The 17,794-nt window shown below is 33.2% G+C and overlaps 1 protein-coding gene across 1 annotated transcript; it reads right to left on the bottom strand.

Annotated features, from left to right (window-relative positions):
* Positions 1 to 655: 655 nt before the first annotated feature.
* Positions 656 to 17,577, bottom strand: LOC127708992 (cytochrome c oxidase assembly protein COX19-like). Its single transcript, XM_052214248.1, has 3 exons — positions 17,454 to 17,577; positions 2,769 to 2,880; positions 656 to 838 (listed from the first exon to the last, which is right to left on the bottom strand). The coding sequence occupies exons 1-3, from the start codon at positions 17,524 to 17,526 to the stop codon at positions 766 to 768; spliced, it is 258 nt and encodes an 85-aa protein (XP_052070208.1). The 5' UTR covers positions 17,527 to 17,577; the 3' UTR covers positions 656 to 765.
* Positions 17,578 to 17,794: the final 217 nt, after the last annotated feature.

The raw sequence follows: 17,794 nt of genomic DNA, 5'->3' as shown, positions 1-17,794 counted from the left end.
ATGTTAGCAGCACTTTTCATTACCTGTGCGTATTGCTGTGTGTTTGTTTATTCTACATTGGCTAGAGGTATAGGGGGAGGGTTGAGATCTCACAAAACATGTTTAACCCCGCCACATTTTTGCGCCTGTCCCTAGTCAGGAGCCTCTTGCCTTTGTTAGTCTTGTGTGTTTTTTAATTATAGTTCATTTATATGTTTTGGAGTTTAGTGTGACGTCCATTTTCATTGAACTAGTAGACATTTTTGTTTAGGGGCCAGTTGAAGCTGGCCTCCGGGTGTGGGATTTTCTGGCTGTGTTGAAGACCCATTGGTGGCCTTCGGCTGTTTTCTGCTCTTTGGTCGGCTTGTTGTCTCTTTGACACATTCCCCATTTCCATTCTCAATTTTATGGGAATTTTTTAACTTTCTTATATGGAATCTGTCTTGCACTACACTACTCAACATTACAAAGTTCCAGACTAAAATATTTATTTGTTCTTCACCTCAGAGGCTGAATAATATGTGAGAAAGAACTACAGACTGAAAAACAGACGGACAAGGTCATTGCAGTATATGGCTAAGTCCTTGAGAGGGTATTATAAAATGGCCAAAGTAGATCAAGTAGATGACTGATAAATGAGACAATAATATTTTAAGGCATAAAAAGCAAAAATACAGGTAGTTTACAATTTATGATGTTGATTCCTTTCGAAATCACTATACATGATTATCACAGTTTTTTTTAACAAGACATAAAATGAATCACAGTCTTTGATCTTTCACATATTCAAGTGTCCTCAGTCTTTTTAATATCGTCAGAATATCCAAGTTTCTTCCAGTCTTCTTTTGCCATGAGATTGCTGAAAAAAACAGAATTTCTTCAAAAATATGGTAACCTTATCTTCTTGCTAATTAATTGAAACACTTGAACATCACAAATAAACGATTGAGCAAAACTCATACTGCATAGTCAGCTATAAAAGGCCAGGCCATTACAAAATATGATTGCAAATATCAACAAAAGATCAAGGATGAAAACAACAAAGTGTCAATGCATGGCCTTCAACAATGATCAATAAAATACTTGATGGGACACGACTTGATACAACCATAGAGGTACAGTTGGGACAAGTATGGACACTTTATTCATGCTATTCAAGCTTAAACCAGCTCTGAATTGGATTGTGATCAAATATTTGACACAGCATAGGTTTCTGACACAGATTGAATGTGGAAAAAGAAATGAAAAATTTGAAATTGGAATTTTACCTAGTATTATGATCCAATATCCAAAATCTAAAAACATGGTTAGATTCAGCAAAAATTTTATTTATTTATTTATTAATGGACAATATTAGCCAAGTTTTTAAAATGCTCCATAAAGAAATTATATTGTAATTGGTAAGGAACTTTTATTAACTCAATTATTTTTTTGGTGCTTGAATATTGCTACAAATGGGCTACAGATGGATGTGTATGGTAGTTGCGGTTTATTTTTGTCATCAGGTAATGATTGAAGTTTTTAAACATATTGTGACTGTGGGTGATGGGAAAGGGGAGGAAATTCATTTTTCTTGACATTGTTAAACTGTTAATAGCATTTAGAAATTAATATTGATAATTTAGCAATTTTAGGAATGAATGATGTAAAAATGGATGTAGTGGAAATGAAATCGAGAATAAAATTATATCTTAGTTAAAAGTATAATAGAATTATATTATAACGAACTAAAGATTTAAAAAAAAAAATTTGTGGTTAGTATTGTTATGAAAAGTGATATCAAAAGTTGACTTTCATGTTGTGTATTTTAGAGTGGATTATTATTAAATTGTTGTTTGAGTCAACTTTGAGTTATTTACCTTTGAACAGAAATGTCAATATGGAGGAAAAAGTATATTAGGGAAATGTTTAAGTTATCAATAAAGTTGATTGATATATATTTGAATGAGAATACTGATAATTTGATACTTTTGGTAATGCATCTTTTTACCCATGCATTTCAAGAGTAGTGCAGACAACTGATGTGATGTTAAACAGTTATGGAGGAAAATCCAAAATCTTAATACATTATTAGATTCATCATATTGAAATCAATCAAAGTTTAATTTTGAACCCTTATTTGGACCCACTTGAAAACCAAGCCCAAAATCAAAATTCTAAATACATGGTAAGAATAAGCATATAAACATGATAAAGGACTCCAATATTTCAAGATTATTTAAACCACATTGAAATTGGTCAGAAATAAGTAATTCAAACAAAGTTTTAAAAATTCCTTGTTTTTTTACCCCTTTTTGGCCCCTTATTCTTGAGGGGATTCTGTTACCTAGTCATACTAGTGACAAATTTGACATGAAGAACAAAAAATTGTACTGTAAAATTTATTAAATTTCTAAAGATATCCGGTTGATAAAGCACATCTGCACTTAAAAGGTGTATATTTCTCTGACTTCAATAATTTGATAGCTTTGAATTTAGTATATTATTTTTTAGCACCACAGATAAAAATTATGTTTTTAAAGGTGAATTTGGTTCGTCAACTTATCTTTTTTTTGGCCAGATGAAATTCATATTGACACCTTCTCTCTCTCACCTATCTTATAACTGCATGTTGTCTTAATGCAACTCTGTAAGAACAGGATATTTTTCAAATTGTACATAGCACTTGTCTAAGAAAATGCATCTACGACTTTAGTTCTGGTGGATAGTTGTCTCACTGGCAATCATACCACATCCACTTATTCATTTGTTCACAGCATTCCAATGGATTTGTACTCCGTTGTACTTACTTGTCCATCCGACACTTAAGGTAGTCTTTTGATTCTGCCCTGCAAGAATTGTTGTCATGATCACTCTTCCGAAGACAGATAATATATCTTAACATTTCTTTTTTACATTCACCTGAAATGGAAATATGCAGTATTACATACATCATGTACATGGTCAAACCTTAGTGCAAACCTATTTTATTAAAGAAATCGTTATTTATATATAGCTACAAGGGTAAAGACATAAATACGAAATATACAAATGATTCAATAATTGGGATTAGGAAACAAGAGCAGAAATGACAATGACTAAGTCAAGAAAAGATTGAAAAGGGTTTCAGTAAACATGGTATTTATATATATATAAGCAAAAATTACTTAATTTAAAAAAAAATTTAAAATACACATTTTTGTTATTAAATGGTAAGTGAAAATAATAGCTAACAAGAGTGCAAACGCTGAAATGTCTCGCCTACTATACTGACTGATGATTTTATGTTGATAGTCCTACATATAAAGTTTTACTACAAGTATCACATTAACATTTATGATCCAAGAAAATGATTTAAATGGTCTTTGTTAAGTTTTCCTGGTTAACTTTGTTTCTTAGATACTACAAATGTATAAGCAATAGGTCAACTATATTTGATGCATGGAATGATTTTAAGGTGTACATGTCTGTCTGGCAGGGTTCATCTGACCTTGACTTCATTTTCATGGTTCATTGGTCAATATAGAATTTCCTTAGTTTGGTCTGTTTCTTTTATACTATAAGCAATAGGTTATCTATATTCTGTGTATGGAATGATTGTATTAAAGGTGTACATGTATTTCCACCTTGGTTTATCTGACCTTTACCTCAGCAGCGATCCGGCAGCAGCGGCGGCTGCATTATCTAACTTCTTAAAAAGCTTAATAATTCGGAAAGTAAAAGACCTGGATGCTTCATACTTTGTATATAGATGCCTCATGATATGAAGTTTCCGTCTGTTTTATGTCCATTTTCCTTGAACTCATTTTCATGGGTCAGTGACTACTTGAAAAAAATGTTTAGATTTTTTGTAATGTTAATTTCACTCTTATTATGAGTAATAGGATAACTATATTTGGTATGTGCGTACCTTGCAAGGTCCTCATGTCATTAATTCAACAGAGAAACTAATTGCTCAAGGCCTTCAAAAATTGCCCCTTGGAGGCTTGTAAATGACCAGTATTTTGCAGATAACAGACAAATGAGATTTTCATTGTCCATGAAATTACAATTCAATAATTAGTAAAGACATCTGCAGAGAACAGACAATAAAAAATTCTATTAAAGCAAAAAAAACCTGAGAAATTCAAGAAAAGAAAATAGTACGACTTTTTTACTTGTATAAGTAAAAAAATCTGAATGTCTAAGGGACATAACTAACATGACTAAGCCATTAAAATAATTTACCTATACAAGAAAATAAAATACATTTGTATAAGTATCTTACAATTTTACTTATATAAGTATATTAATATTTACTTCTTCAAGTAAATAAAAATAACTTGTACAAGTAGTACACCTGACCAGCGAACTGTAGTTAATATATATCAAGTCAATATCTTCAATCATGACAAAAAAAAAGTGTGGAAAACTGATTATTTGCATGAATTTTGTAAGTCAGAGGATTATAACCATGATAACTCTGCAAAACAAGAATGTGTCCATAGTACACGGATGCCCCACTCACACTATCATTTTCAATGTTCAGTGGACCGTGAAATTGGGGTCAAAACTCTAATCTGGCATTAAAATTAGAAAGATCATATCATAGGGAACATGTGTACTAAGTTTCAAGTTGATTGGACTTCAACTACCTTGACCAAAAACTTTTAACCTGAAGCGTGACAGACGGACGGATGAACGGACGTTCAGACCGAAAAACATAATGCCCCTAGGTGGGGCACAAAAATCATCCGAACCAAACAAAATTCGAACTTGATCTGTAACTTGTCATGGTTAACTGATTAATATGGTTAAACTATATAACAAATATTAAATCAATATCTTCAAGCTTGATGAAAAAAAGTGTGGAAAACTGAAAATTTATGTGAATTTTGTAAGTCACAGGACCAAAACTCTGCAATAAAATCATCCGATCCAAACAAAATTTGAACTTGATCTATAACTAGTCCTGGTAAAACTACTGTATATACCAAATATCAATCAATATCTTCAAGAGTGTCGAAAAAACTGCAGAAAACTCATTACTTGTGTGAATTTACTAAGTCCAAGGACCATAACTCTAACATTAATCATTAGACCGGAAATGCAAAATTCTGTAACTGGTTATGAGAAAACTATTACCAAATATCAAATCAATATCTTACAGAACGAAGAAAACAAGAATTCTAAGAGTATTGCATGGCATGGCAATACATAGTCCCCTACCGGTTAACTAAATTGGTCATTTGTAATATTTTCTATTATTCCAAAAAGGAAGTCCAAATATCTCCTGGTGCAAATATTGAACACTCAATCTGTTAATACTAAAATATATTAAGTTTTTCTTGTGAATAAAAGAACGGACGGATGGCCAGACAGAGTGCAAACCTAAAGTCTCCTTTGATTTGCGGGTAGGGGACTTATCATACAGTATGTGATTCTTTTGCAAAAATCTGGGATCAATATGCTAGAGTCAAATCTATATCCAGCCTCAAATCTGTGTTTTTTCTGCAGATCTGTGTCTTGTAACCTCATGACACTCAATATTTGGCCCTTTGTGCAGCCTCTAATCTGTGTCCTTTACTCAGATCTGTGTCCTGTGACGTCACAACATTAAAATCTGTAACCCTTTGTTTATTCCAATCCATGTCTCATTTATAAAAAAGAATCTTCAGTAATTTGATGTGACTTGGGACATATAGAATGTGGTTGGGTTAAAGTACTTAACCCTCCCTAATTCTTGGATGGTTATGTATATGTAACAATAAAAACATTATAGCAAACTGTAAAACTCAGTCTTAAAAGGATTGACTAATATCAGATTATAGCACAAAGCACATTCTATTATATCTGCATTCATGATGTCATTTAGGCTAAAGGACAATATGTTTGTTAAGTGCCATTGTCATCTAATCTACCTATTTAAAAGGGAGTAGAGATAGAAGAGAGACAGAACATCTTCCAAATGCCAAAAATCAAAGTGCTTGTTAGCACTGAAGGGTAAAGATTGCTTTAATTTATGTGGGAAATAAAATTAAACATTGCATTGTGTAAAGCATTAGTTGAATTATGGACAAAGGAAAATTACTCCAATTTTAAAGATTACTTAAACAATGATCATGATGATATCATTGATATTTTTAGAACAGATATTAGATTCCTGCACTTTGCACAAGTTATGTAATTTTTTTGACAAATATAACATCACATTGTAACTTGAATATCTGAGCATATATTTCATTGATAAATTTCTGGAAATGTTCATGGATAGGATGTTTAGAATGTTATGATCAATGCACTATATTTTGTGTATGTCAACAGTAGTGATAAACCTTTGAAGATTTAGATATCAAGTCGGTACCAAAAGGTTTTGATTGCATTTTATGCAATCTTTACCCAAAAACAAATATGGACCTCTTCGGGCTCACAAAGCCCACCCTCCATGCCCTAGTTCAAATACCATCATGACCATGCCTACCGATTCTACAAAATAAATTTTCAATTAGGACCTGTGTTGGATTATAAGGGTGTTGGACTAATAGAGTGTCCATGGTGTGAGAATTGCGGGGCAACCCATTTGTAAACAGGTAAAGGACATAGATTTGAAAGAAAAAAAAACACAAGGATTTGCAACCCCTATACCTGGGACTATTATACTAACGGGACTGGAAACCGTTACACCAATCAGTGTAATAATACTCAACATCACGGTCGATAGAACGAGACTTAAACTGCGCGAGATTTAATGATACGCCATATTGTTTTGACAGTGACAGCGTGCCTTGATCGTATAATCTTTGTAATTTGTTTTTATCTTTTATAGTTATTCGAAATGATAATCCTTAATGTAAACACGATTACTATAATGATAAAAGATATCTCGATCTTTGACAGTTGTTATTAATCACCAAATACCGGCTTAAATGTAAATAAAATGCTCCGCTGGGCGCAGCTTGATACGACAGCAGAGGTCGAACCCTGAACAGTTGGGGCAAGTATGGACACAACATTCAAGCTTGATACAGCACTGAATTTGGATTGTGATTAAATATTTGACACAGCATAGGTTTCTGACACAGAATGAATGTGGTCTAAGAACTTAAAAAATTTTAATTTACCTATTCAAACCATATCATTATTATTTGCTTTTATATATAAATCAGAAATAACCTATTTAAGGTAGCACTACAGTCTAACAATGATTTTTTGAAGATGTTTTTTTTTATCACATAATTTTGAATTAAGTATTATTCTGCACAGTTTGTAAAAATCCCAAAGTCATTATCATATCACAACAGGGAGTAAATTGCTAATGAACGTATGTAAATAAAAGCACATGTAATTAATCTAAATATATAGGCATTTGGGAGGGGCTTATATGTCAATCATCTGTTGATACCAGTGTCCAGCTGTTAATCCCTGACCACAAGATAAATATCTCATTGCATTGCAACAAAACTAATTTATAAAACATTGAAGTTTAGAACAGAGAAAAAGAAAGATATGAATAGGAAAAAATGTAAAGGGAAAAAATCTACCAAAATGAAAAAAAAACTATGGAAAAGAGTGTGAAAGTATCTTTGAAAGCCTCTGACTGCCTGTATTAATTTCTCGTCTTTGGTCTTCTACATTTAAAAATAATTTTAGGCATTTTAACTAATTTTAAGTTTATGTGAAATTTTTTAATTCCATGAAACTCATAAATCATGTTGGACAGTCTATTTTCAAGAAGGGGATGGTCTTGATCTTTTTATGGACATGTATTTTAATTTTAATATTTTAGCTAATTTCAGCCATCATGGTCATATTATATTTCTTTTTAAAATTCAAATGAAAATTATTCTTTATAGTGAGAATAATGATGTTAAATATCAATTATGATGCAGCTGGCCAATCCTGTTATTCTCTTATCTTAGACTGTCTGGACAGAGGCAGAGCTTTGTCTTTATTTAATTACTACATCACAGATGTTGGTCAAATCTGTGACGTCAAACTCCCGCCAAATGCCAAGTTAGTGTTATACAGTGCACACAAAATGCAAATTTTACAGCATTAGAGCATCAAAGACACAATGTGTGTGGTTCTATTGATAAAGTAATGGTGTCAGAACACTCCTGGGGTGTTCCCAGTGGAATTTTTGTATTTATGTGGCATTTATAGGGGTTCTTAAGAGGAAATTCAGTTTTAAGGTCATTTCTCAGAACAATTTTTCATGAGAATTGAAAGGAAAAAATGAAAATAAAAACTTTACGGGTACCCCCTTTGGCTTGACTTTGATATATGTGATTGAAGGGAGTATTTTCTACAATACCGTGTCCCAGTTTTTGGATAATTTGTTTCTAAATGAATTTATAGGTCTCCAAAGATGAAAGGTGAAATGAGGTTTGGCATCCAGCAGTAAAAATAATATATCTTATTACTGGAGGCATATATAAATAAAATGCTCAGCAGGGTGCAGCTTGATACGACCGCAGAGGTCGAACCTTGAACAGTTGGGGCAAGTATGGACACAACATTCAAGCTTGATACAGCTCTGAATTTGGATTGTGATTAAATATTTGACACAGCATAGGTTTCTGACACAGAATAAATGTGGTCTAAGAACTTAAAAATTTTAAATTGGACATTCACCTATCATGGTCCAATATCCAAAATCTAAATACATGGTAAGATTCAGCATATCAAAGAACCCCAAGAATTCAATTTTTTATGAAATCAAACAAAGTTTAATTTTGGACCCTTTTGACCTCAATGTGGACAAAGTTGATAACAGGGCCCAAAAATCAAAAATCTAAATACATGGTTAGATTCAGCATTTCAAAGAACCCCATATATTCAATTTTAGTTGAAATCAAACAAAGTTTAATTTTGGACCCCGATTTGGACCAACTTGAAAACTGGGCCCATAATCAAAAATTCGTAAGGGTTCCGCGGAACCCAGTGTCTCGCCTACTTTTGCTGTTAATCGCAGGCTCAACAAAAATGATGAAAAAAAATCAATAAAAATATTCCTTTAGATACTATCTTTTGATTGTAGGAAGCTTCTGTCAAAATTTGGTATAAATCCAGGATAGTTTATGAATCTAATAAATGTTTTAAAAACTTTAACTGCAGACTGTATTTAATGTTAACTGGAAGAAAAACTAAGTCCATTTATAAGTAAAATACAGATAAACAGGTACAAAATTTTAACAAAATTTCCGTCTAGATACTAGCTTTTGATCATAAACAAGCTTCTGTCCAAGTTTGGTACAAATCCAGGATAGTTTAAGAAAGTAATTAAAATTTTAAAAACTTTAACCACAGAGTGAATGTATTGATTCCTGGCAGAAAAACTAAGTCCATTTATAAGTAAAATAAGGAAAAAATGAAAATTTTTTTTTAACAAATTTACTTCTGGATACTATCTTATGATCATAAACAAGCTTCTGTTCAAGTTTGGTACAAATCCAGGATAGTTTAAGAAAGTTATTAAAATTTTAAAAACTTTAACCATAGAGTGAATGTAATGTTTCCCGGCAGAAAAACTAAGTCCATTTATAAGTAAAATACGGAAAAAATAAAAAAAAATTTGAACAAATTTACTTCTGGATACTATCTTATGATCATAAACAAGCTTCTGTCCAAGTTTGGTACAAATCCAGGATAGTTTAAGAAAGTTATTAAAATTTTAAAAACTTTAACCACAGAGTGAATGTAATGTTTCCCGGCAGAAAAACTAAGTCCATTTACAAGTAAAATACGGAAAAACAGGAATTTTATTTTTACAAAATTTACTTCTGGATACTATCTTATGATCATAAACAAGCTTCTGTCCAAGTTTGGTAGAAATCCAGTATAGTTTAAGAAAGTTATTAAAATTTCAAAAACTTTAACCACAGAGTGAATATTTGTGGACGCCGCCAACGACGACGACGCCGACGGAATGTAGGATCGCTATGTCTCGCTTTTTCGACTAAAGTCGAAGGCTCGACAAAAATCTTAATACATGTCTAGATTCAGCATATCAAAGAACCCTAACAATTCAATTTTTGTTAAAATCAAACTAAGTTTAATTTTGGACCCTTTGGACCTTAATGTAGACCAATTTGATAACGGAACCAAAAATTAAGAATCTAAATACACGGTTAGATTCGGCACATCAAAGAACCCCAATAATTCAATTTTTGATGAAATCAAACAAAGTTTAATTTTGGACCCTTTGGACCTCAATGTGGACTAATTTAAAAAAGGGGCCCAAAATCCAAAAACTTAATACACGGTTAGATTCAGCATATTAAAGAACCCCAAGAATTCAAGAATAAAACCCCATTGAAATTGGACAAGAAATAAGCAATTTATACGAAGTATCTTCTTTTGCACAATACTGTGCAATTGAATATTTCTTGCTTTTGCGCAATACTGTACAATTGACAATTTCTTGCTATTGAGCAATATTGTGCTATTGGATATTTCTTGCTATTGTGCAATACTGTGCAATTGAAGATTTCTTGCTATTGCGCAATATTGTGCTATTGGATATTTCTTGCTATTGCGCAATACTGTGCAATTGAAGATTTCTTGCTATTGTGCAATACTGTGCAATTGAAAATTTCTTGCTATTGCACAATACTTATATAATAATTTACACATCCTGTTTGGTGTGTATCTCCTACCATATCATTATTATTTGCTTTTAAATATAAATCAGAAATAACCAATTTAAAATGGAAAATTTTAAAAGAAAATAAAAAGGAAAAAAAGGAAAAAAAAAAAATCCCCCCCCCAAATTTTTTTAACCCCATTATGATTCATCACCCCAAAACTCAATCCAAGCCTTCCCTTTGTGGTATGGTACCTTGCAGTACAATTTCAGAGAGATCCATACACTTGAACACAAGTTATTGTCTGGAAACTAGAAAAATGCTTGTTTTTTGGCCCCAAATTCCTAAATGTTTAGGGCAATTACCCCCAAACTCAAACCCAGCTTTCCCTTTGTGATATGGAACCTTGTAGTACAATTTCATAAAGATCATACACTTACACACAAGTTATTGTCCTGAAACTAGAAAAATGCTTGTTTTTTTGCCCCTTTTTCCTAAAATTTTGAGGCAATTACCCCCAATATCAATCCCAGCATTCCCTTTGTGGTATGGACCTTGCAGTACAATTTCAGAGAGATCCATACACTTGAACACAAGTTATTGTCTGGAAACTAGAAAAATGCTTATTTTTGGCCCCTTATTCCTAAACATTTTGGGCAATTACCCCCAAACTCAATTCCAGCTTTCCCTTTGTGATATGGAACCTTGTAGTACAATTTCAGAAAGATCCATACACTTACACGCAAGTTATTGTCATGAAACTAGAATAAAATGCTGCTCAGGGCGCAGCTTGATACAACCACAGAGGTCGAAACCTGAACAGTTGGGGCAAGTATGGACACAACATTCAAGCTTGATACAGCTCTGAATTTGGATTGTGATTAAATATTTGACACAGCATAGGTTTCTGACACAGAATGAATGTGGTCTAAGAACTTAAAAAGTTTAAATTGGACATTCACCTATTATGGTCCAATATCCAAAATCTAAATTCATGGTTAGATTCAGCATATCAAAGAACCCCAAGAATTCAATTTTTGATGAAATCAAACAGAGTTTAATTTTGGACCCTTTTGACCTCAATGTGGACAAAGTTGATAACGGGGCCCAAAAATCAAAAATCTAAATACATGGTTAGATTCAGCATATCAAAGAACCCCATATATTCAATTTTTGTTGAAATCAAACAAAGTTTAATTTTGGACCCCGATTTGAACCAACTTGAAAACTGGGCCCATAATCAAAAATCTAAATACATGTTTAGATTCAGCATATCAAAGAACCCTAACAATTCAACTTTTGTTAAAATCAAACTGACCTTAATGTAGACCAATTTGAAAACAGAACCAAAAATTAAGAATCTAAATACACGGTTAGATTTGGCATATCAAAGAACCCCAATAATTCAATTTTTGAGGAAATCAAACAAAGTTTAATTTTGGACCCTTTGGACCTCAATATGGACCAATTTAAAAACGGGGCCCAAAATCCAAAAACTTTATACAAGGTTACATTGTAGATTCAGCATATTGAGGAACCCCAAGAATTCAAGAATAAAACCCCATTGAAATTGGTCAAGAAATAAGCAATTTATACGAAGTATCTTCTTTTGCACAATACTGTGCAATTGAATATTTCTTGCTATTGCGCAATACTGTACAATTGACAATTTCTTGCTATTGCGCAATATTGTGCTATTGGATATTTCTTGCTATTGCGCAATACTGTGCAATTAAAGATTTCTTGCTATTGCGCAATACTGTACTGTGCAATTGAAGATTTCTTGCTATTGTGCAATACTGTGCAATTGAAAATTTCTTGCTATTGCACAATACTTATTATACTACATAAGTGTCCTTACAAACAACGGTATATTGCTGGGTCTTCCAAGTGCTCCACGAAACCTCTTTCTAAATTATTAACATCTATTTTATCAGCAATCAAAGCCAGGCTCCAAAGTTATTGTGAAACTGTCTATTCTAGAGGTGGCGTGAATCAGATGTGGATACTAAATAATTCCAAAGATCTTTTAGAGTACATACAATCATGACAATCTAAGACTCTCTCATCTTGCAATAGTATTAAAGCATTTGACTTTTCAACACTTTACACAAGTATTCCCCATTCCAAACTAAAAGACAAATTGAAAGAGTTGGTATTACTTTGTTTCATTAAAAAGAATGGCGAACGTAGATACAAGTATCTTGTCTTTGGGAGGGATAAATCCTACTTTGTAAAGAATCACTCTGATTCAAACAAAATATTCTCTGAAACTGACATTATCAAGATGCTTGATTTCTTGATTGACAACATATTTGTTACGTTTGGAGGACGTGTTTTTCAACAGACTGTCAGAATTCCAATGGGAACCAATTGTGCCCCTCTTCTTGCCGACTTGTTTCTTTATTATTACGAGGCTGACTTCATACAGGAACTTCTTAGGAAGAAAGATAAGAAGTTAGCAATATCCTTTAACTCTACGTTCCGCTATATAGATGATGTTCTCTCACTAAATAATACAAAATTTGGTGACTATGTTGAACGAATCTATCCCATCGAACTAGAGATAAAGGATACTACAGATACAGTTAAGTCTGCCTCATATCTTGACTTACATCTAGAAATTGACAATGAGGGTCGGTTGAAAACCAAACTTTACGACAAAAGAGATGATTTCAGCTTCCCAATTGTGAACTTTCCATTTCTATGTAGCAACATTCCAGCAGTGCCTGCATACGGAGTACATATCTCCCAATTGATACAATATTCCCGGGCTTGTGTTTCCTATCATGATTTCCTTGATAAAGGATTGCTGCTCAAAAGGAAGCTATTAAGCCAAGAGTTCCAACTGGTGAAGTTGAAATCATCCCTTCGTAAATTTTACGGACGCCATCACGAGTTGGTTGACCGTTATGGAATAACCGTTTCACAGATGATATCGGATATGTTCCTTATGTCGTAACTACAATACCCTTCCCTTTTCACGAATATGACTTACCGAATTAGACTATTTACCGGATTTGTAATAACATAAGCAACACGACAGGTGACACATGTGGAGCAGGATCTGCTTACCCTTCCGGAGCACCTGAGATCACCCCCAGTTTTTGGTGGGGTTCGTGTTGCTTAGTCTTTAGTTTTCTATGTTGTGTCATCTGTACTATTATTTGTCTGTTTGTCTTTTTATTTTTGGCCATGGAGTTGTCAGTTTGTTTTCGATCTATGAGTTTGACTGTCCCTCTGGTATCTTTCGTCCCTCTTTTACACATCCTGTTTGGTGTGTATCTCCTACCATATCATTATTATTTGCTTTTAAATATAAATCAGAAATAACCAACTTAAAATGGAAAATATTAAAAGAAAAAAAAAGGAAAAAAAGACTAGAGGCTCTAAAGAGCCTGTGTCGCTCACCTTGGTCAATGTGCATATTAAACAAAGGACACAGATGGATTCATGACAAAATTGTGTTTTGGTGATGGTGATGTGTTTGTTGATCTTACTTTACTGAACATTCTTGCTGCTTACAATTATCTCTATCTATAATGAACTTGGCCCAGTAGTTACAGTGGAAAATATTTTGTAAAAATTTACAAAAATTTACAAAATTTATGAAAATTGTAAAAAATTGACTATAAAGGGCAATAACTCCTTAAGGGGTCAATTGACAATTTTGGTTATGTTGACTTATTTGTAGATCTTACTTTGCTGTACATTATTGCTGTTTACAGTTTATCTCTATCTATAATAATATTCAAGATAATAACCAAAAGCTGCAAAATTTTCTTAAAATTACCAATTCAGGGGCAGCAACCCAACAACTTGTTGCCTGATTGGTCTGAAAATTTCAGGGCAGATAGATCTTGACCTAATAAACAATTTTATCCCGTCAGATTTGCTCTAAATGCTTTGGTTTCAGAGATATGAGCCAAAAACTGCATTTTACCCTATGTACTATTTTTTAGCCATGTCAGCCATCTTGGTTCGCAGGCGGGGTCATTGGACACATTTTTTAAACTAGATACCCTAATGATGATTGTGGACAAGTTTGGTTAAATTTGTCTTAGTAGTTTCAGAGGAGAAGATTTTTGTAAAAGTTAACGACGACGGACGATGACGACGACTGACGACGGACGCCAAGTGATGAGAAAAGCTCACTTGGCCCTTTGGGCCAGGTGAGCTAAAAAAAAAAGGAAACCCCCCCCCCCCCCCCCCAATTTTTTGAACCCCATTATGATTCATCACCCCCAAACTCAATCCCAGCCTTCCCTTTGTGGTATGGTACCTTGCAGTACAATTTCAGAGAGATCCATACACATGCACACAAGTTATTGTCTGGAAACTAGAAAAATGTGTTTTTTGGCTCCTTTTTGGCCCCAAATTCCTAAAAGTTTAGGGCAATTACCCCCAAACTCAAACCCAGCTTTCCCTTTGTGATATGGAACCTTGTAGTACAATTTCAGAAAGATCCATACACTTACACACAAGTTATTGTCCTGAAACCAGAAAAATGCTTGTTTTTTGCCCTTTTTTGGCCCCTAATTCCTAAAATATTGAGGCAATTACCCCCATCATCAATCCCAGCCTTCCCTTTGTGGTATGGTACCTTACAGTACAATTTCAGAGAGATCCATACACTTGAACCCAAGTTATTGTCTGGAAACTAGAAAAATGCTTATTTTTGGCCCCTTTTTGGCCCCCAATTCCTAAACGTTTTGGGCAATTACCCCCAAACTCAATTCCAGCTTTCCCTTTGTGATATGGAACCTATCAGTACAATTTCAGAAATATCCAAACACTAACACACAAATCATTGTCATGAAACTAGAAAAATGCTTGTTTTTGCCCCTTTTTTGGCCCCTAATTCCTAAAATTTGGAGGCAATTACCCCCAAAATCAATTCCAGCCTTCCCTTTGTGATATGGAACCTTGTGGTACAATTTCAGAGAGATCCATACACTTACACACAAGTTATTGTCTGGAAGTTACAAAAATGCTTATTTTAGGCCCCTTTTTGGCCCATAATTCCTTAACTGTTGGTACCATAACCCCCAAAATCAATCCCAACCTTCCTTTTGTGGTATTGAACCTTATGGTAAAATTTCATAGAGATCCATTCACTTAAACTTAAGTTAGAGTGCAAAAAACAATGTGTCTTCGGACGACGACGTTGGACGATGACGACAACGTCATACCAATATCATGAATATACGACCACAAAATGTTTGCGGTCGTATAAAAATGCTTGTTTTTTTGCCCCTTTTTTGGCCCTTATTCCTAAAACTTTGAGGCAATTACCCCCAAAATCAATCCCAGCATTCCCTTTGTGATATGGAACCTTGTGGTACAATGTCAGAGAGATCCATACACTAACACACAAGTTTTGTCTGGAAGTTACAAAAATGCTTATTTTTGGCCCCTAATTCCTTAACTGTTGGTACCATAACCCCCAAAATCAATCCCAACCTTCCTTTAGTGGTATTGAACCTTATGGTAAAATTTCGTAGAGATCCATTCACTTAAACTAAAGTTACAGTGCGAAAACCAATGTGTCTTTGTCAACGTCATACCAAAAATTTTTTTGCACTCGTATAAAAATGACATCTAAAGGTTGAAATTTTTTCCGTTTGTTGTAAAATCATATTTATAGATTATAGGTTGGATTGGCCTATTTTTATTGTCACTTTTTAAAGTGAAAAGTGGAATTTAAATCTCCTTCTCATTACAAACGGAAACCACATACAGGGCTCAAATATATTATACTGTTCCTATTAAAATTGCTTACTCCTATTTATATGTGCAATATTTGTATTAAAATCGGGGTGTGTTTTGCTTAGTAATTGTCTTCAGGTGGCATAAACATATGACGTCGTGAAAATATGTACAATAGGTTCCACAATCAGAACTACAAAAGTAGGCCCTTTCACAGCTTTTGCTGCCATATTGAAATTTAGGTGTAAACACGAAATTTAGAAAAGTTCAAAACAATGTGGCTATATTTTTATGAGACCCAGGATACCTTTTGTTATAGGTATTAATTATGAACTGAAATTGCCAACATTGTTTTTATTGCACACTTATTGTTTTTATTAGGATTAATTATGATCTGTTAACCTTCGACACATTGTTTTCTTAGCGGTCAAGTAAAGCGTCAGCATTTCGACTAAATTTGTTTTATTTTCAACACTAATATATTGACTACTTATTAATAATTTTTCGTAAACAGTAAAAAATTGACTAGTTATTAATAATTTTTCGTAAACAATAAGAAAAGTATTTATCTTTCAAAACTACTTCGACGATTAAGTTGAAAATTTTATAAAGAAGAACTTGTCCCAGTTTTAATCCGCATTAGTTTATCCCCGTACGAAAACATTTATTTCAAGTCAATGTATTTAATTTGTTAAAATAGTTTAATTATTCATATATTTTTATTTTTTGCATTTAATTATTTTTTTTAAATTTCAAATCCACCAATTGTAAGGGTATATGCTGACTTGTTCACCGAAATCTATTGTTTACATGCATCAAAGGCTAATTAACAACGTGGCACGATAAGCTGTCAATCAAAACAAAAAATCAATAATCCCCTATCGGGGCAATGAAATCTCAACAGATTGATCAGTTTCCAGAACCGTTAGTATGATAGTCCCAGCCTATACACAGTGATACATGCTACATGTTTAGCGCAATTCACCACATGCACAATAGGACATAGATCTGCGGCTTGAATAGATTTGACACTATCAAATATAATCATAGCAAGGATTTATTTAGTAATACTTCTATATATATGAATCCTTGAATCGGCTTGATCATAAAAATACATGTGCATGTTAATTGTTATGCAAGGTTCAGCAACTTTCAGTTTCTGATAATTTTTGCATCTGAAATTGATGTTTAGAGACGGTTTTGAAAGGTTGGGTAGGTTACCATCATGATCAAGTGGAAAGCTCCCTTTATCTGGAGGTTTCCGTCCTAATCTTGTTTGCATAAACCCTGCCATTTCAATTTCTTTTAAACAAGGTACCAGTTACAGTTAAGAAACCAGTTTCAAACCATTAGTGTGTGTTCGAAAATACTACTTTGAATTCAAAACGGAATTGATAATAATATGTAATATTCTCTTGAACAGCAATATTCAATGTGTAAGATTTGTTTAAGAAAAATGAAATTGAATACGTTGTTTTTACTTATGATGATCTACAGTTCAAGTTATAGGTCAAATACATTTTTTGAAGCTTTTAAGAGGAATGCAATTTTTTCGAACCTCC

The sequence above is a fragment of the Mytilus californianus genome, unplaced genomic scaffold, assembly GCF_021869535.1.
Source record: "Mytilus californianus isolate M0D057914Y unplaced genomic scaffold, xbMytCali1.0.p SCAF_7, whole genome shotgun sequence".
NCBI lineage: Eukaryota > Metazoa > Mollusca > Bivalvia > Mytilida > Mytilidae > Mytilus > Mytilus californianus.
The sequence above is the reverse complement of the archived record's forward strand: the minus strand, read 5'-3'. Positions and strand labels throughout refer to the sequence as shown.